Source organism: Haliotis asinina, chromosome 12, assembly GCF_037392515.1.
Source record: "Haliotis asinina isolate JCU_RB_2024 chromosome 12, JCU_Hal_asi_v2, whole genome shotgun sequence".
Taxonomy (NCBI): Eukaryota; Metazoa; Mollusca; class Gastropoda; order Lepetellida; family Haliotidae; genus Haliotis; species Haliotis asinina.
In genome coordinates this window covers 41,978,904-42,001,825 of record NC_090291.1, presented here as the reverse complement: position 1 = coordinate 42,001,825, position 22,922 = coordinate 41,978,904, and the positions used below count along the sequence as shown (strand labels likewise).

The 22,922-nt window shown below is 36.6% G+C and overlaps 1 protein-coding gene across 1 annotated transcript in view; it reads right to left on the bottom strand.

Annotated features, from left to right (window-relative positions):
* Positions 1–15,365, bottom strand: part of LOC137258514 (kinesin-like protein KIF28) — a 67,810-nt gene extending 52,445 nt beyond the window's left edge. Inside the window, exons 1-3 of the mRNA XM_067796214.1 lie at positions 15,205–15,365; positions 14,725–14,763; positions 12,619–12,695 (exon numbers count right to left, since the gene is read on the bottom strand). Of these exons, the coding sequence (XP_067652315.1) occupies positions 12,619–12,695; positions 14,725–14,763; positions 15,205–15,218 (130 nt within the window). The 5' untranslated portion in view covers positions 15,219–15,365. The remainder of the gene's footprint in view (positions 1–12,618; positions 12,696–14,724; positions 14,764–15,204) is intronic.
* Positions 15,366–22,922: the final 7,557 nt, after the last annotated feature.

Genomic DNA, 22,922 nt, shown 5'->3' with positions numbered 1-22,922 from the left:
GCCAACCAGACCACTTTGATGATGACAGACTATTTCTTAAGCAGTTGCAAACTGAGATCCATCAGTTTACTTGGTTTTATGAAAAATTATTGTATAAAAATTACCTCAACCGCTACCAGTCAGAGGAAACACTAAATATGTTGATTCAAAATTAGAATTAACAGAGTCTTGAGATTTCTCCTTTATTGTAAACCAAAAGTCACTCTGTTCTGTAATCTGATTGGATGAAAAACATAATCAAAAGGGATTTGATTCCCGGAAACTGCAGGACTGTTTGCTGCGTATTGCATTATAAGATTCTTGAGATTTTTCCTTTATTGTAGACCAAAAGTCACTGTGTTCTGTAATCTGATTGGATGAAAAACATAATCAAAAGGGATTTGATTCCCGGAAACTGCAGGACTGTTTGCTACGTATTGAATTATCAGAGTCTTGAGATTTCTCCTTTATTAGTGTATTTTACTGAGGAATCTGAGAAGATATGTAAGTATTTTCAAATACAGAAATTCTTTACTATGTAACATGTCTTATTTATTATTTTGTATAAATAAACACTGAATTTTAAAGTCATTTTCGCATACATTGAAGCAAAATCACAGCATGCAGACACTAGAAATGAACTTCACACATCAAACACAGACCACTGCCACAGCAAGTTGCATGATAAGATCTAGAATACACTAGATGTGCTCAATGGACCATGATGAACTTAAAATAAAAATCAATATTGACACCATGAAAAAGAACACTGTATATTGCAATTGTTTGTAATACATGTCATTGTCCATGCTGTACAACACCTGTGAAGAGTTCCACCTGGCTCACCTGTGCAAGGTGTTATGTCGTTAAGTGATTGGAAATAGCTCTTTAATAAATCATGCTAACAGTTCCTGAGTCTGGGTGCCCAGACATTACTGATTCTGTAGGACCGCGTAGTCTCGGAATACATTCATTATTCAAACACCTGATACAAACATACCACTAGACATATCAGATGCTGGTGTGCACTGAATGAAGACTCTATAAATCTTGAAATAAAATTTATGGAATCAAGAAATAAAAAATTTTACTACAAAACATTTGCCTCAGAAAATTATACCAACAACAATAATAACAATACTACAAATGAGGAAACATCTTGGTGGGCTCGACTAGACAGCACTTCCTGGGAGAAGCCCAATTCACTGCCTGGGCTGTGTGCAATGGTAGCAAAGACCCCAAACACTTTACAACTCTTTGCTGCATAACACATTTTTCTCTGTAATATAATATAAATGAAATTATTTATATCACTGAATTTTCTGTCCTTTTTGATAGTAATGTGATTGACAAGTATCAGGAAAATCATAACAGATATGTTTGCCTGCTTCCAAAGTAAATGTCAGGATGCCCAATGTTCTCGGCATCCGTGGTTTGGGGTGATGGGAAAAGAAGTAACAGGAAAAAAGGAACGGGAAAAAAGGAACAGATTTTGCCAGGAAATATGTAACAAGAAAAAAGAAACACCTTTTCAGTTGCTTGCTTTTTATGCATTAACAAAGTATACCAAAGCACATATTTGCACATTTTTTGCATCCTGTTCTCAGTTCTCAAATGGCCTTATTGAGTCCCATGTTCAGGACAACCGATCTTAACACAGCTGTCAGAAATTCGCAGACTGACAGGCTGCTAGGACCTTCTCCATGTACTCTGGGTTAAGTGACAAATACACCCTTAACTCTGTACATGTCTACCAAACACAGCAGTTACAGCACACAACACAGCATATTAAAAAATCAGTGACAACAATTTCAATATATAAAAACTGTTACTTTTGTCCTCTTACTTTTTTCCTACATTCTTGGCTTGTTACTTCCTGATCTCTAGATGCAGATCAGGCACATTATTTTCCCCACTGGCTAGGGCTCCCTGCAAGGCTAAAGCACAAAATGAAAGAAGTCAAGATTCCCTCAGGTTCTGAATTCCCCATCTAACTGGAGCTCCTTTTCAGTTTACATGGTTTCCTTTGCTACGGTAAAAATTATAAATATTCGGAGACTAAGCGTTAAGTCTAAAGGCTGCAGATTTGGCGAGTTTTCCTAAAATGTATTGGATTGATTTAACAGCTCTTCCTTGGAGGAATTATCTGTCTGGGCTGCTATGACAGTCTTGAGTAAAATCCAGCCGGACTATGCCAGAATCACCCAAACGCTCTTGGCTGCAGTCAACTGTTTATCTCAGTAAGCATAACAAAGCCAACGAAAAACATGAAGTAGTTGGTATCACTAAAATGTGCCTCCAAGCAAATTCTTTTGCAATTCTCTCTAATGCCAGAGAAATTAACTTAATTTATTGACAATGTGAAACACACAGAAAACCTAAGCTGATACACCTACAAAATACCTTGTAAGTTTAATTGATGTTCATGCTATTGATCACTAGGTTTTCTGGTATAGACTCAATTATTTACAGACCACTGCCATATAGCTTGAATATTGCTGAGTGCTGCATAAGACTAAACTCACCCACTCACTCACCTTTTCGGTTAACTGATGTTTAAGTAGTGTTTTACTGTTATTTGATCCAACATATTATGTTATTATTATTGCTGAAGTTTATTTCAAGATAAGAAACCTATAGCAGTAGATATGACATCAATTTCTTTATATTTATCCTACCTCATGTGTTTCAGTAAACAAACCATGAAAATCAGAAAACCAGGAAATAACATTTGTCCCCCTAATCTCAAACCACAAAGGAGAGCACCTACTCCCCCTTCTAAGAGCAATAATACTATAAAGTACCTTAGAACAAACTAGACGAGAATCAATACAATCAGTGTTCATTGATTTCTAGTTGAGAGCTCATTGATTGGAAGAGTCTCATAAAGAGGAGTGTGCAAGGGTAACTGCCAAGCCATAACACAGACTGGTACCACAGTCATCAATACAACAGCTTGATGAATATTTCATTAGTGGTATCCAGGTCCTATCCAACAAACATTTATTGATAAAATCATTATGAACATGAATATGCTATAATACTATCATTAAACTTTTAAATAATTCTTCATATGAGCAGCTAAAAAATCAGACCAATCTTATCAGTCAACATGAGCTTTCCACCACTTTCGTGGGAAATCTTACATAAATAGGATCGCAACTAAAAATTCATGATGTTACTGAAGCATACTTGCCAAAAACAGGTCCAACAATTTGAATGTCCATCAGTGTGGCCCATTTCTGGTGTAATTTGACGTGATATTGCTGGAAAATTAGGTACATGCAGCATAAAACCCAATCTATTTACTCACTCACTTTTAGAATGGGTTAAATTCGGTACAAGATGTTATCATTGGTAACGAGAAACTTAAGATTCTTTATGAATAACTTCTTTATTACATATGATGCAATGTTTCTGTATGGACCCTTATACCATTGTCAAGCAAGAGTGAAGTAAAACAGCACAGAGGAGATTAACATGAACACGATAAAGCAATAACTTCTTCCTACTCATCAACTTCTAATAATACCAATCAAACAAAGTCATTGGTTACATGCACAAACTGGAAATGTGGAAACAGTAAGAGCAGAGGACAACATTGAAAAAAGGAATGAAGACAACTTTGGTCCCTTCAATGCTTCATAATCTCAGACATCACATAGGCATTGTGCTTCCAAGGGGAATAACTCTCAACTCTTCCAGTTTGTTAACTGATGAAGAAATCATCAAAGTTATATCCATTTCTCACTTATCCATTTTTAAAACAAACTGTTACTCCATGCCTCAAAGACATAGTGAATATCTTCATCTTGTTCTAGCATGACTGACTACAAACTCAGATGACTGGAAATATTTAACCATTGTAAGGTTGTATCTTTTGATCTTAGAGTAACACTGAGTTCGGTTTTACGTCGCTTTTAGCAATATTATAGTAATATCATGGCAGTGAACACCAGAAATGGGGTTCTCACAACATATCCATGTGGGATATTAAACACTCTGTACTGACCATATGAATTGTTTCTCCAATTATTCTATATAAAAGCCAACATTTTTACACTCTGTTACCTCACCTCTCAGTTCATACGTGTGTGTCAGGTTTGATAATGAATACTGCTCCAGGATGACTACAAGTGGTCAGACAAACTGACCTGTCTAACGTGACAGTTAGGGACGTTAAAAAGCATTGTAAAATAACTAGTACTGGATAACATTTGTATCTTGAAGTACTTGTCAGTAGAGACTACCCATGTGAGGAAACATGATATTATAGATGATCTCTTCCTGGCCACTATCGGCCCTGTCTGGCATAGCGGGTCATGCCCCATGTATTGTCGGGTCACCTTGAATACATTGCACATGATTATATTGAATACTCCACGGGAAGTTGATTTGGTTAAAAGAATACCAGACAAAAGGAAATCAAAGGATCAAAGGAAATCTGCAGCCCCTTGAGCATGTACCTGTTGCGTGGATCAAAAGTTTAGACTCACAAGTGTAAATATAACCACTTACTTAAGGCAACTGTTCTAAACTAAAATTTGTAAAATATTCCATACTGTTTAAACATACCATACTGTTTACACATGAACTCATGTATTGAAAAACAAATTCATAACATTGAAAAGATTATTGTTTTGAGTTCAATAAATGTAACAAATCAGTAAACATTGGTGAATTCTTAACAAACTTTATACCAAAACAGCTGTTTGCATGCATGACATTTGCACATGCTTTTCAGCAATTTGATGCATGACCCTCTTGCCATTCATCTGTATAAAGTTTACTGAGTTTCTTCCCCAAAGGTAGGGGAGAAATCAGTCTTCAGTGTAACCATATCTTTAATGGGCATTTAGAAGTGGAATGTATAAGAAAAGCAAGATATATGGATGTCAATTTCTTTAGTATGAATAACAAGACATTTCAGAGTGTGTGCTTGAAGGAGCAATTCATCTCTATCTGGTTTACTGCTTGTTCCACCAAGTGCGTGGGGAAATCAGTCTTCAGTGTAACCATATCTTTCAAGGGCATTTAGAAGTGGAATGTGTAAGAAAAGCAAGATATATGGATGTCAACTTCCTTACTGTAAATAACAATGACATTTCGGAGCGTGTGTTTGAGGGAGCAACCACACGCTCTGAAAAGTCGTATTATTCACAATAAAGAAGTTGACATCCATAAAACTTGGGGTTTTTTTGGTTTTGTTTTCTGATGTAACCATATAACCAGTTTAGTTAAATAACAAGTAGCATAACAGGAACAACATTTAATAATCATGTCTACTGATTTTGATCGCAAGTTTCTCGTACATATATACATTTTCATTTTCAGTGTTTGTTTCTTTTCACCTTCAACAACACGATATAGTTTTGACTAGGCACAATACAAGAAATAGTGGTTTTGATATGTCCTTGCAAAATATGATTTTACTTGGCCTTTTTTGATTATGTAATAGGTTCCATACTGCAGATGTCCAACAATGCAGGGGGCGTTCGTGGACCCCAAGACCCACATTATGGCAAGGGATGACTATATACACAAAACAAATAGTGTTTTAAGTGAGGATAAGCTTTTGACGGGCAGCAACATATGAACACATCATATCATCATGTGCAAACTGAAAAATAATGTCAAGTTGAAAATTTGTACTGATATTTGTTGCCAAATATCGGCTCTTGATTAATATAACGTGTTGATAAAACCCTGACCTCATAACAGAAATCTAACCATTATCAAGATTTCCACTTCATTCAAAGATGGTTCAACAGAGTTGGTTAAACATTGGTGCCCTTAATTATAAGTTTTAAGGGTCCCTGTATGTAACATGAGGGTCCTGTGAAGTAACAGTGTAGAGAACATGTACATTTTGACAATTTCTGATGGTTGACATAACATGATGCAAGTACCTGCTCTGAAAGAAACAACCTAACACTTGAAATCAAAAATCTGTTGTATACAATGAAAATTATACATGCATTCCTCTAGACGTAGTGAATGTTTTTGTGGATCCACTCGCTCTATTTGTGCATACTGGACAAATATTTGTGCATCATGTAAAACCCTAGTTCAGCTTCTGACTACTTCACGTATGTACCTAAAAAATATGTTGATTGTGATAAGCAGCCTCTGTCACAGAGAAATATCAATGTCTGGTTTATTGACACCTTTGTGTCCGCCTGCCTGTTTGCTAATGACAATATGCAATGGACATCTTCAATCACTGACCACATGCAATTTGAAATTAAAACCTATCAGGCTTATACACCATAAACAGAGAGTTGACTAACTCTATCGGCGAATGAGCCAGCCAGTGAAAAGATATCGTTACACTTGAGTGCACATCCAACGCCTCTGACTCGGTTCGGTATCTCAAGTCTTTCATTTTGAGCATAGTAGACCCAAGTACAAAATATTGCAGTTTGGATTTCTGATTGTACGCTTATAATTTTGTTTATTTGTTTTGTTCTTAATCAGTAATGCATTTTATATGTCATGAATAAGTGATAATTGAGTTTCAATTATGTTTGATGTTTTTGTTGCATGTGACCTTCAAAGACCGTCGCCATACTTCTGGAATATTTCTGTGTTCCAGCATAAGACTAAACTCACTCACTTATGTCTAAGATCTGTCTTACTTTAGGCTTTCCTTCTGAGTCAAACTAAGAAGCCATGAGAATTGTGCATTACACACTGTTATACTCATATTTAAAGCTTCTTATTAAATAACAAACATTGCCGTGAACACACTATGTTTAAATGATTTCACTACTATAACAACACCGAAGGTTACGTCTCAAATTCTTATTAAAATTTATGAACAGTGTCTGTCTTTAAATTAAATCATAAAATTAAACCAAATATTTCACTATAATGCAGAATCTAAAGAATGCATCAGTAAGAACAAAACCCTCACATAATTTAGGAAATATATGTCATCCATATGAACAAGTCAAAAGATCTGTTTGATTGTTCCAACAGCTATAAACATTGTCGGTATACAGGGCAAGACCGGTGATAACACTATATGACTATCACCTGCCTTGGGACTATTTCATTATAAACAAAAGTCGCTATGTAAGTTGACAAGCACCTGCGATATTAGACAGTGAATAGACAGCAGATTTAATTTCTTTCTTCTGTGGTGGGTTGCAATTAATGGATTTCATTCACATTGCAAATATAACTTTGATGAATTTCAGTCACCTTAAAACATGCAAAATATTTCTGCAAAATATTTGAGCTGAATAATTTAATATTCTTTTATGATTCTTCATATTTCACAATGGACTACCAAAATACTGTAGATTTCAGTGCAGGCTGTTGTGAAGACTAATTTTATTAATCTAGTTACAGATTACATATATACTAATAAATAACAAGCCTGCAGTTACCTACACCAAGCAAAAAGATGTCAACAGATAACTGATTTGTCAGTGTTTTTTCAAAATATTGACTATTCACCATTTGTTGAGAAGAGTGCCAAAGAAATCTTGTGCTGTCTTTTTTTTCATTTCTCCTTTTGTATATATTTTCAGAAAACTAAATTTCAGTAAACTAATTCCATCCCACCCAAGGAAATCAAAACTGCTGGTGATTAAAACTGCACATGAATTTATTGATGTCAAAAGACATTCTTCTGTACATACATTTACAGTGTAAATCTTCTGTTTACAAAATGGTAGAAATCTGATGCCATGTTGCTAAGGGTTGCAACCAATCAAAACACCAGAATATTTTGATTACTTTAGCAAATGAATGCAAACAAAGGGTATTTCTCAATAAAAATGGATGGAAAAGAAATACCTGCTATATCTCAACTAACTGAATTGTAGTAAGAATATGAAATACTGAAATTAAGACTTCCTGTGCAGCAATGTAATAACATTGTGACCTCATCTAGTTCATGATGTCATAGCATTGTCAGGCCATTGTACAAGATCAGACGATATCTCCTAAGCGATACTTAGGAGATCTCACACTGATCTCACTGATCTCACACGAGCAATATCTCCTGTGCAACACACTTTTGGATGATAAAATGCAATGCTATCAACTATGTCACTGACAACTCATTCAGTTTAAACACTTTTGACAAGTCTGGGCTACTCGGGAATCATAAATTTATCCCAGAATCCATACCTGTGACATATTTGTTTATTCAAAGCAACACTGCCTTAACCAATGAGTCACAAATTTCTGATACTGGTTAATGCAAAACACTTTCAGGTGTATTATTAACAGATTTCACTGAATATTTTATTGGCAATTTTTTCCAAATGATGATTTGCTCAAAATATCACTCTCATAAAAATTACTCAGCAAAAAATACAAACGAAATATTATCACCATTTATGCTAGAGTGCATACCATCAACATGGCAATCTCCTCAATGACACTCAAACTGTCTACTCACTTAATTCTAGCACCCTGACATCACTTTCAAATAATAAAAAACATGAAGCTATTTTCCTAACAAATGTTCCCTGCATACAAGATTCATATATCAGCACAACTACCTCCAAATGATAAACTGTTGTGAGGCAAACGACATTGTTGACATACCACCTTAAGGGGTTAATCTTTTCTTGACAACTATAATAAACACGTCAGTGAGATTAACCCTTCAATGTCTAAGTCAGCAGCACAATCCATATAATCCTCTCCGGGCTGTGTGGAAGTAAGAGTCAGTATAAAGTAGGATCACAACTTTACAAAAAACAATTCAATTTACATAAACACCTCACCTACAATCGATGTACTTGTACACAAAGGCATACTTTTGTACATCAGAAAAGAAAGTGTAATCCCCAACACGTGCTATATCTGAAAAGGTATTTCAGTTTTGTTGATAAAATTTGCACTAAAACTGCAGTATCAGTTGATTGTAAATCAATTTGTTATTTTTTAAGTTACTGTCAGTGTTTGAAATACCTGCCTGCCCGACTGCCCAGGACAGGTTCTTTTCAACACGGCCTGCCAGATTATCAAATTTACCAGCCTGACGGACAGGTTAAAATTTATAATAATTAGACATGAATTTTACTTTAATTAACTAAGTTAAGTTAATATTTTTTGTTGGCAATTAAGTTTTGGTGAGGGCTGGCAAGTTTTACATCTGAGCAGCCGTGTGGTCTGGCTGAAATGTTTGGGAGTTTCATTTTCTGGTATTGTTTTAGTCAAACAAAAATGAACAGCTAAACAGGAAATGAAATATATGTACAGGAATAAAATAATTAATTTATACAAAAAATGAAGCGATATCTTTACAGATAAAGTTGTACACTTCATTATTGTTTACCTGAGTAGCATTTGAGAAGTTGGGAAGTAGGATACAGACAAATTTTATGGATAACAACTTCTTTACTACATTAAACAAATTTTTACCCATAAAACTAAAATGAGCTTCATTATTGACTCATATAAGTTCTAGAATGCAGACCAAACAATAACGTATGCCACTGAGAAATCAAAGGAATCTGAAGAACTGGATTGAAATTCAAGAATTAACAATTTCTAGGCATTTCCCCAACTTAAACCATGTGAAGTTTAATATTTAATTTTTCTTTCAACATAATTACCTATACATTGTCTGTTTTACTGGATAAAATGAATGTACAGAATAGACAATGAATTTCAAGTTCAGAGAGTGATGTTATGAGACTTCAATATGGTACATATCCAAATAATATGATCTGACTCATCTCCTGATACAGAACACATATTCCATAATATCATAAATTCAATCATGACTTGGAGCAAGCTTGTAGTACTATAATATGAAACGTAACAGATAAAACCAACCTTGTGAAAAATATTGTTAATGCAAACAAGTGTTCCAAAATTGTATATGTTCAATTATGACAAAAACATAATCGATTGCTTGTTCGACCAATCTTTGATTATTACAGTTAATCGAACCACCAGTTATATTCTCTCACTTTCACAACACTGTATCAGCTGTTTCTGCACCACAAACAAGGAAGATTGGATTCTGTAGAGGGAAACATGTCAAGCAACAAGGAACCACAAGATAATCTGTATAAGCTGATTCTTGAACAGTTTCTGTTAGAGCTGGGACAGGTCCAAATTTTTGTACCCAGGTACCCCACCCTCCATTTCCCTGCCCTACCCGGATACCTATTATGTTAATCCCTGACAACAAAATTTGTAAGAAATGGCAAAATATTCTACAGCTTGGAGGCTACAATTTCATGTTTTTCAATATCCTAACTATGTATTACATTCAAAAGAGTGAGTGAGTTTAGTTTTACGCCACACTCTGAAATGTTCCAGTTATATGGCGGTGGTCTGTAAATAATCCAGTCTGGACCAGACAATCCAGGATTAAGAACATGAGCATCAATCTGTGCAACTGGGAACCAGTGATGTGCGTGTCAACCAAGTCAGCGAGTCTGACCACCTGATCCTGTTAGTCGACTCTTACGACAAGCGTAGTCGCCTTTTCTGGCAAGCATGGATCGCTGAAGGCTTCTTCTACTCCGGACCTTCACGGGTCTATATTCAGAAGTGAATGTAATTATGTCTAAATATTCAAAGACAATACAACCTCTTATCATGGAAGAACAACATAATCCACTGTTTAATCTATTAATCACATGATTATTATGGGTCAGGGTATTGAGACGAACCCAGGTCCAACTCATCACCCACCTGCCATAGGTATCTGGATTACCCATCCCAGCCCTAGTTTCTGTTTTTTTCACATTTTCAACCAAAACAACTTGTAATATCTTTTACTGTATGTAATGAGATATTTGATTGTTAAATCGAACTGCATTGTTAGCCTTGTATTGTGATACAATATTGTATTGCTTTATCATCACTCCACAGCACAGAATCAACAGGCACAGCCAAACTGTAGGTGAAGAAATTAAACCAAGAAGAAACTAAGTGAATGAGCCGAGAACACCAATTTTAAGGAAATTCCAGTAAAATTACAGATCACCAATAGCAACCATCCCACTGATACCAAAATCAGGAACTAAACCCAGGCAGTTAGTTGTGCCTAGCTAACACTCACACGTCATGGCACCCATACACAATATCGATGTAGAAGACCTATGTGGTTGTAAGAGTTAAACAGGGTTAATAGGTTGTATTTACTTTGCGTCTCAGGTATTCACTACACATGAGTGGGTGGCTTCCCTTTAACACACTTTATGGAATGCTCTGTGTATGTCAAGGAAACATTGGTTGTTCATTTTATTTGATATTTCTTACATTTTAATACATTTGTTATTTAATTGATAATTTATTTCTTGTTTTATGGATCCGGTGGTTGTATTTTTATTAAAATAAGGGGGAAAAAGGAATTTCGTCTGCTGAAAAAATAAAATCTTTTTGTATTTAGAAGGAATATTACTATGTCTGGTGATTTTCCCCTCCTTCCCTTCTGCCTTTAGATTTTCTGAGGACAAAAATGTGTAAAGGAAGAATAAAACTGGTCTGGCCTTATTTATATATGATTTTCTTTCTTTCTTTTTTGATATTTTTTCAATAACATCTTATTTTTCAATCAGTTTTAGGAACAGATTATGTTTTTTCAGCTATTATGTCAAATGGCTCTCCCAAAATCCAGTGCTGCCACCTGTATGGCATGCCTGGGAGTGGGACAGCACAAACATTGTTTCCATTGACAGAAACAAACTGACACAAATAGGCAACAGTGTGTCCAGTTGAAAGGAGTCATGTTTGTAACCTTGATAGGCAGATTAGCTCAAGGGCTGGCAGTTACTGTGACTTGGTGTGAGCTGTACCACAAGAATACACTTGTAAGGTCATAAGTGTATCATATGCTTGATCGAAATAATTATGTGTGCTGAGATTCCACTGACACGTATGATGAAAGTTTGGGTTTCTGGGTAAGCACTGGGCTCAACCAACATATGGAGGATTCCACTTTTCAGGTGTACAGTTGGAACACGTCCAAGCAATCTATGCTCATAGCACAAGACAATTCCTCTGTGATTCAAATTTAGAATGGGTTCCAAGCAATCTATGCTCATTGTACATAGGATTCCAGGTTAGAATGGGTTATGGACAATCTATGCTCACTGAACAAGACAATTCCCCAACTAGGATTCCAAATTAGAACTATTCCCCCAGCGAACTGTTCTCACTGTATAACACAATTCCTCCACTAGGATTCCAAGTTAGAACTACTCTCCAGATATTAGATTAGGACCCCCCACAACCTAGTTAGAACAAGCCAGCAACCTATTCTCACTGTATAAAACAGTCCCCTCATGGGGTTCTCGGTGAGAACAGGTCCCCAGCCTGCCATTCTCATCACACAAGGTGCCTGTATGGATCCTGTACATGTTGTGGACTGGTTTGGTTAACAGTCTCTCATGAATTGTCTTAACACAGAGACTTAGTAAATAATGACAATATTATAGCAATGAAGTACCAGCAAAAAGACTTATATGATTTTCACACCAACATTTGTCTTTGTGTGATCTTTCAACAGCTTATTCTAAATATCAATCATTGATATTTTTGGAGTTGGAAGTAACATCCTCACACCAAGTACATCATAATATTTACATAATTCTCACATCATAAATGCAAGCCACATGATACAGCAACAGTGTTTGATAAAGGCAGTGTACTCACTGTTTCCATCTGGATTTATGATCATCGTCATCTTGCCTTGCATCTTGATGATCAGCTTAGCCTGGCGGTCCTTCTCCCTGTTCATAAATAATCACAATAGAAGCATGCATCTAGAGCAGGGTTTAATCTTTTTTTGATAACATAAAGATTTTTCAAAGAATTGCTATGTTTTTGTTTAACCTTGCTCTTGTGCATAGTTGCTGCATTCCATAAAGTACATCTTGCATTTTATATATTTTTATAAGTGAAAATAAATCCAGCATTGTAACCATCCCTTGACATCAATCCTTTTAAGATTTACCCAAAACTCTGACATCAGAAAAATGTGTTTTAGTATTATTAGAAAAATACATTCTACCAAAGAAATGAAGCATTTCATTTACCAAAACTATGTCAATCATTATTTTGCACTATAACACAGGGCAAAATGCCATTTCAGATTATAGTTATCAACATTTTCCATTATCATAACTCAGGATTTTTATTTTAAGAAAACAAAAAACATGGCACACCTGCACTTTCATCCAGATCATACTACCTGAGTCAGTCTGAATCTGGGGGTGGGGGGTATTAAAATTTTGAATACAAGATACCTGCTGCATTTTCTTGCAGTAATGTTTTGCTTATATAGTTATAAAAGATTTATGAAGTGATTATGAAAGTTATAAAAAAGCAACAGTCTACAATAAAATATATTATCTATCACATATCATTAGCTGACCTAAAACAAAGTATTCTTTTCATATCCTAAAATATGTCAATGGTTTTGGGTGTGGTTTGTTTAGAACATTATATTTCTTAATACCGCATTCACCATAATGAATGCCACAGCACTTAGAAACTTAACAAAGCAAGACACTTAAGAAAGCCATAAACAGTAAGTTAAATGTCTTTTCAGAAAATGAGCAGCTGTGAACAAATTGTTCAAACAACACTGAAACTAAAATCTTTGTAATAACAGTTGCTTGACAAATATACTCAATAGCTAAAGAAAAGAGAACCATTTCTACATTATGTATAAGAAAAAGCAGACTGTCGCATAATTTTTCAGTTTTAGTGGGTGCCAATTGTGACTGCGTGGAGACATGTCCAGAAATTGGTCTGTGAAGAGAATTGGTGCTTATCATGATAAATATGGCGATAGGGGTATATTGTAGAACAAAGGAAGTATGTAAATGCACAATATTATGGAATTACAATCAAACCAGACTTTTGGGTTGACTTGTATTGTGCGTACATTAGATAACTATGGAGTTACATTTGAACAGAATCTTGGATTCAAACTCATGATAAGTAGATTCAGGCTGTACTGTGATTTTTATCCAATATGAGAACTCAAATTTCAACACCCTGACCAACCATAGGCAGATCCAGGAAATTTAAGAAAAGGGTGGGGATGGGGTAATGCAAAACTTCAATGTAGTCATCTTTAGGCATTTTTGGGGTGGGGGTCGATCCCTCTGAACACACACATGCTCTACAATCTACCCATCAGCCGCACGCCTGTTCACCTCAATATTGCTCTGTCTACCTGGGGCCTGAGTATAATTATCATCTCATTGTTATGAACTCTTGTCAGGCAGGTGTTGATGAATGTATTCAATCTACAACAATCGACCGTTATGTCTTTGGTGCTACGGTGTAAACAGCTGTACTGAGAATAGTTCTGACTTTAATGCTTAACAAACAATCAACATGTCATAAAAATCTTTCAAAGATGGACACATGTCTATCCTTAGATAACTATGGTTCAAATGCACCATGTGAGACATATTCAATTCCCCTTGGCTGTCTCTAATAATGTCATAGTGAACTATTTCATGCTAAAAAAAACAGAATAGGGCTTCAGAATACAATCATAAAAATAATTATATCATTTAAATTTTGACCATTTTGAAACATTTTCAAGAACTGTTAACAAAAATTAGTACAACAAAACTGCTATAACCATTGCACATACATTATTGACTTTTACTGATAACGGCCAATATTTCAGTTAGTTTAGATTTCCAGGGCTTGTAAGTAATATCAAATGGCATTATCCTGAATGTTTTGATTGTTTAATACAAATCATTTATGATTATTAATATTCAAATATTCACTTACCTTTGGTTAAAGGGGCGGACCCTGACGGCCACTTTCACCCTGAAGAAAACAGTCAGAAATGTCATAATAATATAATCATTCACTCCAAATCAGACAAGATAAACTACACACATTACATTTTGTCAATATACTTTCCGTAAAGCAAATTAAATAAGACTGTATTACCATTGCTGGTAGACTCCGGCAATAAGAACTGTCAAAACTCACACTTACTTAATTGCCCACTTAAATTGTTTACCTTAAGATAAAAATGACAAAAGAAAGCAACTTACGAGTTTTCTGCCATTGTGATTATGTATTAGACATGAATTATTGTAACCAAACAAGAGGCAACAGTTGTGAAGTAACACTAATAATTATTCTCCTCGCGTGTAGAAAAATCAGGGCAGTTGAAGTTTTGCAAACAAGATTCTATCAGACGACTGTCACAATATCGCCCCGCACCAACACCAGGCGGTGAGTTAATGTAAATGTACTTACGAATCCTCCGGCATGCTGGTGTGTCTTTAGCTTCTAATACGTAATCCTGATCCCGGATTAAATGGGATAAATTCCATATCAAACAGTGGCGATACAAGCCATATCTCCTCGCCCGACTAACTCGCCACTGCGCTATTTGCCTGATTGTCGGGTAGGGAGACACGAGCCGGTAACTATAGTCTATATCTCATAATGTCATTAGCTGTTCAACTGGGTAGAAATGAGTTTCTGTACTTCGTCCGCCTTTTTTTCAAATATAAGTTGGGGTTTTTTTTATTGTCGTGTTTATAGGTTAAAAGATGATAAATTATGTAGGTTGCTGAAAGTGTTTTATCTCACGATTTAGGTGTTAATTAAACACTTTTCAAATTTTGCGTAGTCATCTTTGCGACACGGTTACCGTTTAACACATTGAATTATTCGTTTGATATTAATAAAAAGTGAAAAAGGTATATTTGGCTTGTACTGCTCATTTTGCAAATCGATGTGTAAAAGTGTTTAACCGATGTACCGATAGCACAGAAAATAGCATCGGAGCGTAAACTATATTAAAGACTGAGAATTGTTACAAAAACGCATTACTGTATCTAAACCCCTTTAAGATTATCAGCTGTCGTTGGAAACCAGAGGAATCAAAACGGGGCCATTACGACAAAGTTTAGCTGTATTAAGCGGATCACGAGTCTGTTGAATATAGAACTAACTATAAGCACTGCTGTTGTCATGGTCACGGAGTAAACAATCACGAGACAATGGGTCTCGCTCAAAGAGGGGACGATCGATGGCGTTAAATCGAAGTGTTTCGTCGTTTCTAACGTATATCTAAGGGAATATAACATAACAATTGCTTATATAAATATTTTAGGCCGTTACTCGACGCATAAATACCTACCTGCGATGCAAGTGTGCATAATTTATTCAGGGGCGTTTATAAAATTTCATGATATCGCAGTGTCTGAAAGGGCGTTTCACATACACATGTAATTGATTGGGGTGTTTCGCAAATCGAAGTGTGAGAAAAAATCACAAGGATTTAGTGAATTATTTTGATTGAAAGCTGGATCCTTGAGTGCTGAGTACTGATGATTGAGTTCATTATATCTCCACTATGTTGGAGACGTAGAAAAAAACGACGGATAATTACGGATTATCTGTCCGGTTGGGTTAACAGTGTTAATCCTCAGCTTTCGAGTATGACTTGCTACATTTATTCACAAGGAATCGTTTATCCATAATTCCAAGTTTTTAATCGTTTAATCTTATCGCTATCATTGGTATTTTTCGAGTGGGAGGTAATATTGTGTTAACACTACAAATAACTTCACTGAATGGAACCTTGGTTGAGATGACGTGATACAAGTGTTGTGTGACGTCATGAACAACTTATATTTGGGATTATACCTTCCCTGTAAAGTAGAGGTTGAAGACGAATTGACTGAGTGGTCTGACTTTGTGTACTGACGATTTGTTTTCTGAATCTGCCAGTGTGAATGGGACTAAACCCAACGAAAGTACTATAGTCTGTTTGCGGTGAAAACGTACCAATGAATTTCACTTTAAACAAAAGCGTAAATCAAATAAAGTGAAATTAAGATTGCGAATCGTTTGTTAAACAACTTTCCACATAAGGTGCATAAAATTCTGAGATATAATTAGGAGGATTCGCAATCTTTATTTTGCTTTATTTGATTTACGTTTTTTTAAAAAGGGAAATTCATCGGCACACAGACAGTAAATGCTGGATTGTGATTGGTTAATCAAAGTCATTCAGAGGTATATAATCACTTTATGTACCTCTGATTTTCCAACACAGTATGTATTATTCTTAAATCTAAACAACACGGTTATGGTAGGATTGAGATAAACGTACCGTGTTGGAAAATCGGAGCTATATAACAAAATTATAATAGCTTTAACTTTTTAATTTGTTTTAAATCAAATTTATAGCAAATATAATTTCGTTATACATAGCTGACTTCCCATCACAGTATGTTTATCTCCTAAATATAATTTAGTACTCACCAATATCACGGTCTAATAATTTTACAATGTTTTCATTACACAGAGTGTGATAATACTCATTAACTGGAGTGTTAATGAGTACGGCTTTAAACAACAGACACGTTTCATACACGCTAATCTGCTGTATATCATTCATTCATTCATTCATTCATTCATTCATTCATTCATTTAGTATGCACGCTCAAATACGAATGGACCCGAGAAGGTCCAGGGTAGAATAAGCCTTCAGCAACCAATGCTTGAAGTAAAAGGCGACTATGCTTGTCGTAAGAGGCGTCTAACTGGTGGTCAGGCTCACTGACACATGTCATCCCAACTGCGCAGATCGATGCCCATGCTGTTGATCACTGGATTGTCTGGACCACCGCCATATAGCTGGAATATTACTGCGTAACTCACCCCCTCTCTCCCCAAAACAGGAATGTTGTCAGTCCATGAATAACATGATGTATGGAGTGAGTGAGTCTAGGTTTTCGCCGCTCTTATCAATATTCCAGCATTATCAAGGCAGGGGACACCAGAAATGGGTTTCACATATTGTTGTCATGTGGGGTTACCGGCGTGACGAACTACCAGGATCCGACACAGCCCCTTAATTGGACAAGAACTATGGAGTTATGGGCGTGGTAGTTTTAAATGACAGTCATGTGAAGTCCATTTCAAGAGTCATCCGCCGTGATGTTCCTGGGATATTGCTAAAAGCGGCTTAAAACCATATTCACTCACTCACTTGATTTGCGGTGTTATGTTTGTTGTTAGGTACTGGCTATTTACTACCACCGGGAGGGGTGACTGTGTTTTGTTTACGCTTAATGTATTTCACTAGTGATTGAAGTCATGACCTACGACCGCGGGTCAAGCTGACACGCTGCCAACTCGGCCACTGAGCCCGACTGTCAGCTTCAAGGAGTCACCTCTTCACGACAAGCTTGATGGGGGCCCATTCTGACACTGATCTCCCAAATCGTATGATATGGGACAAGGAACCGAAAGTTTATTCGTGAAAGGGGAGTGTTTGTACCTCTTAACAGTCTAGATTCAAACCTGTTTAGTCATTGATATTTATACCAACGTTATGCTTTGTACTGTGTCAAGTTCCATCCAAAGTTTGTTTGGATCAATCATCAATCCCTCACTTATTGAGCAGACATCTGGGATTACTCTTGTTTAATGTCGCACTCCCAAATATCCCAGCCACATGACACTGGTGTGCAAATAATAAAATCTGGACCAGATAATCAAATGACAGACAGCCAGTGTGCGAAACAGTTTCCAAATTTTGCCAGCCAGTCGAACTAAATAGCTATGCCCCCAAAGGTATTAGAATAACAAAATAATTCACTATCCGGAAATTTGAAGGTAGACGGGTGTAACGGGTATCATCGTTAAGCTGCTAATGTGAACACGTTTATCAGATTATGATGCATGATGTAAATGTGTGTTATAACTTAATTACTCTGAGAGAGTAATATTATCTATTCATGAAATGAAGATTTACTGGCCCGTCTGGAATTTTACTTGCTATGGACTGGCGGGGCTATTCCGCACATTGCCGACAACAATAGAATGGATCTATACGCTCAGGGATTTCGATGACGTGCGTTCAACCAAGTCAACCACAATGACCACCCGATCTCTTTCGTCAAGGGACAAACAGGTTGTTGGGCTCCTTATCCTGAATTTAATCGCCACGGGGTGACTTTCATTGTTGTTTCAACTAGACTATGTATGGTCATCCATAATGTTTCATGTACTTCACATCTTCATCCTCAACAACATGGGAAATGGCTATCGAAAGCGCACGTAACGTTAATTCATGAAATACCAACATTTATATTACTCGGTAGTAGTCTCTATAAATTTACTATGAAGATCACGTCTCCGTGACGATTTTATAATTTGTCACAATTTTGTGCGGTAGGACGCGAATGGATGCGGCTGACAGTGGCAGTGATAAAGGTACAAGAGCGCCGCTCGTCTTTTGTGGTGGTGTGTTACTGTGCAGTCCTGACAACATACCGCAGAAGGTATTCAATCTTTTGATAACATTCACAACTCTTCCAACCAATTGTCCGTCAATTTTGACGAAATCAATAACTTTTACGGGCGACGCCATATTTGTTTACACTCATGACAGGCCTACTAGACGTATTTGTTTACGTATTTTTATAGATTGTTTTGTTTTCGTTTTTATTACAGAAACTTGAGTTATCATAGAATTGAAAATAATACTAGTAACCACACTAAATGAAATAAATTTTATCTATTTCCATTGAAGTGTTTTCGTTTTACATGCTGTCAGATGTGAAAACTTGAATGAAAATCATGAATGGAATGAGTAATGAAAGTAGTACCAGTAATGTGAAAGTTCACGTATTAGCCAATCAAATCACGTGGGTAATAAATCGTTTTTTGACACGGGGCGGATACAGAGGGTGGTGGTGGGTGCGCGCGTTGTTCAACAGTGTTTCAACCGTTGTATATTGTATATACCTGTCGATTCAGAAAGAGGTGTGCAGTATTTAGACTTGCTTTATCAATATGTTTTAAGCTTCTACCGAATATTGTAGAATTTGTAGAGTAAGGGGAGTTTGCTCGCGGCTCTTATTTCACAGTATATCTCAAGCTACCATATGACCAACACTGTGTGTTATGATCACACACCCTTCCCAAACCTAATATCAGAAGCTGAATTATAACTTTTATATTACTGTCAATATGCTCATGAGCGAGCGTGCGAGTTTGTTTTTACGCCGCACTTGACAATATTCCATCTATAAAACTGCCCGTCTGTAAATAATCGTGTCTGGACCAGACAATCCAGTGATCAAAAGCATGAACATCGATCTGCGCAGTGGGAAACCGATGACATGCGTCATCCAAGTCAGGAGCCTGACCACCCGATCCCGTTAGTCGCCTCCTACGACAAGCACAGTCACCTTTTATGGCAAGCATGGGTTGCTGAAGGCCTATCCTACCCCGGACCTTCACGGGTCCAGTAGGATAATGACTTTTAGAACTCTAGCATTACATTGCCTCTGAATTTGTAATGCCTGTCTATATTGTACCGCCATAACGACATCTTTGTATTGATTTGTATCAATATGTGAGCATATTTCATTTTAGAAAACAATCGTTGATTACGTCACATTTCTTTGATGTTTGTTTTGTGTCACACCTAGTTCTTTAATGGACCATTCCCGGTTACACATTTGGCATATTTAATGTCAGGATCTGTTTGCTTGCTTTGTGCATTTTATTAATCCCAAGGATCTTTCTCTATTTATTATGCTTACTGAAAGGGTTACAATAAACGGTATGACTGGTACCTTCCTGTTCAGAATCGATTAACAAACAGTTCCCATTAACCAAGTAGCAGGGCTTCATTGTTATTTCTTTCACATGATAGTGGCTGTTGTCGGTCATGTTTGTTTTTGAATTAATGTCTGTTTGGTGCTAGCCTATCCTGTCGTGACATTAAAAACACTCGAAACTCGAGTTTTCTGAAACCTGAGTTCTACCCTTAAAAACCCGATTTAGAACTGACCTTCAGTAACGCATGTTTTGCGACGTACGGGATCGGGTGGTCAGGCTTGCTGATTTGGTTGACGCGTGTCATCGGTTCCCAGCTGCGTAGATCGATGCTCATGTGGTTGATCACTGGATTGTCTGGTCCAGGGGCTCCTTTCACGAAGCAACATGAGCAAGATTAACCTCAACTCTCATTATTTAACATTGCACTAAGGTTACCTTACTGACTTACGACCACCTTAGGGCTTTGTGAAACGAGACCAGGTTACACACCACAGTCATGTAGCTGGAAAATTGCTGAGTGCGAAACCTAAACACTCACTTGAGTTCACTTGTGAAAAACATCCTTGTATAATGCATAAAAGCTATTGTGCGAAGTCATAATCTACATTGTATCCCTCCAATAAACTCAGGCGAACAAGCAGTTAGTAAGAAACTTGAGATAGGAAACTTGCAGTTAAACTTCACTGGACACAGTAATTTACTTAATACATTGTATTTCGTTTTCTGCAAGGTATTGCTTACATGCAGAGATCGTTGTGTATTTTCTCGTACACTAAGCTCAACTGAGCGGAGATCCACGAATGACAGACCTCCAGTGCAAGAGATTGTATGTGGGTCGTTTTTATGATCCCCGAAAGATGAAAGTGATTTCCCGAGCGCTTCAATCACTTTAACACCGGTGTATTGCCAAGCAAACGGTGTCAGAGGCTTCTATCGGTAATCTTTTCAGAGCCATAATGTTTGGTGCTAAATTGCTGATATAAGTGATAAAACTGTATTATAAATAGCAACCTTTCCACCTCATTTGAGGGTGTTCCAAAGCCTTGGTGACAGCAAACGCGACTTAGATTGGTCAGCCACCCAAGCCATGGAGAATAGTGACTTCAGAGCATTGGTTGGTTGGTTGCAATTGTTCTAAAATAACAGTATCAGTATAGCCAAAGCAGATTAGGTCAGCTACAGATAAACAGCACAGCACCTGGGTCTTTGGAGTGGTACTAATATTTCAGCTGAAGAAATACCTCACCAAACAAACAGTAAAAGAAGACACCTATGTGGAAAATTGAACTGGGGTTTTTGAAGTGCTGGAACACTTTAATCATTAAGCTATTCCACCACCCCATACAACATGAATAAATGAGAAAAGACAAACATTCATAAATATCCATTTTATTGAAAATTATCTATAAAGTGCCAAACATATTCAACCTAATTTAATGGTAATTATGCACATTACAAAATAAGTAACAGCATAATCCATTAGCTGAACCGTAGGTCTTCTACCCGACCATGCATAAACAATTCAGTATCAACACTGTAGTTGTGACAATATTAAACTTTAAATAGCTGTAATAAAAATACATTCACAATGTTTTTTTCAAAGTGTTCAACAACAGCAAAAAGAATCTCAACAACTGTGCCCCTGACTGACCCCAAAACATGTGTTGTTCTAAGGATCTGCCCCCCCACCCCCACCCCCTCTTAAAAGGCATCATATATTTTACTGAATATGTCTGGAATCATGAATAATAATAATTGTTGTTTGGTTCGAAGTTACTTCAAAGATCTATTTATGTTGAAACCTGAGCAGCAAGCACTAAACTATATCATGTCTTTCTTGTATTTGAATAAAAGTATCCTTAAACTGCAAAAGTTACACAAGGAAAGAAAGTTTGGTTCGACTGAAAATACAGATGTTTATGTTTTAATATTTATTGAGGTTTGAATTCAATAGAAAAAAAACCTTTTTTTCATGTCAGTCAGTAAAATTATCTAAGAAAGTTTGTAAAGCAACATTGCTGACATTCCTTACACCAACAAGACCATTCCTGGACCATACCTGGTGAACACTAAATATATATCTAAAACAGTCTCCATACTGACTTGATTATTCTGCTCCTGTCATGAAGGAGCAGGAGGTAGCTTTGTGGTTTGATTCCCCACATTGGTACATTGTATGAAGCCAGTTTCTGGTGTCCCTGGCCTCTAAATTGTGAGAATACTGCTTAAAAACCTGTTAAACCTTACTCATTCATCCACCCTACTAACGACGCCAGCTATTATCACAGTCAGCTATGTTAAACATCTCGTCTACACAGGCTTTAGCCATGGTACCTCAGTGATATTGCTAAAATATTGCTAAAAGTGGTGCAAAACCCAAC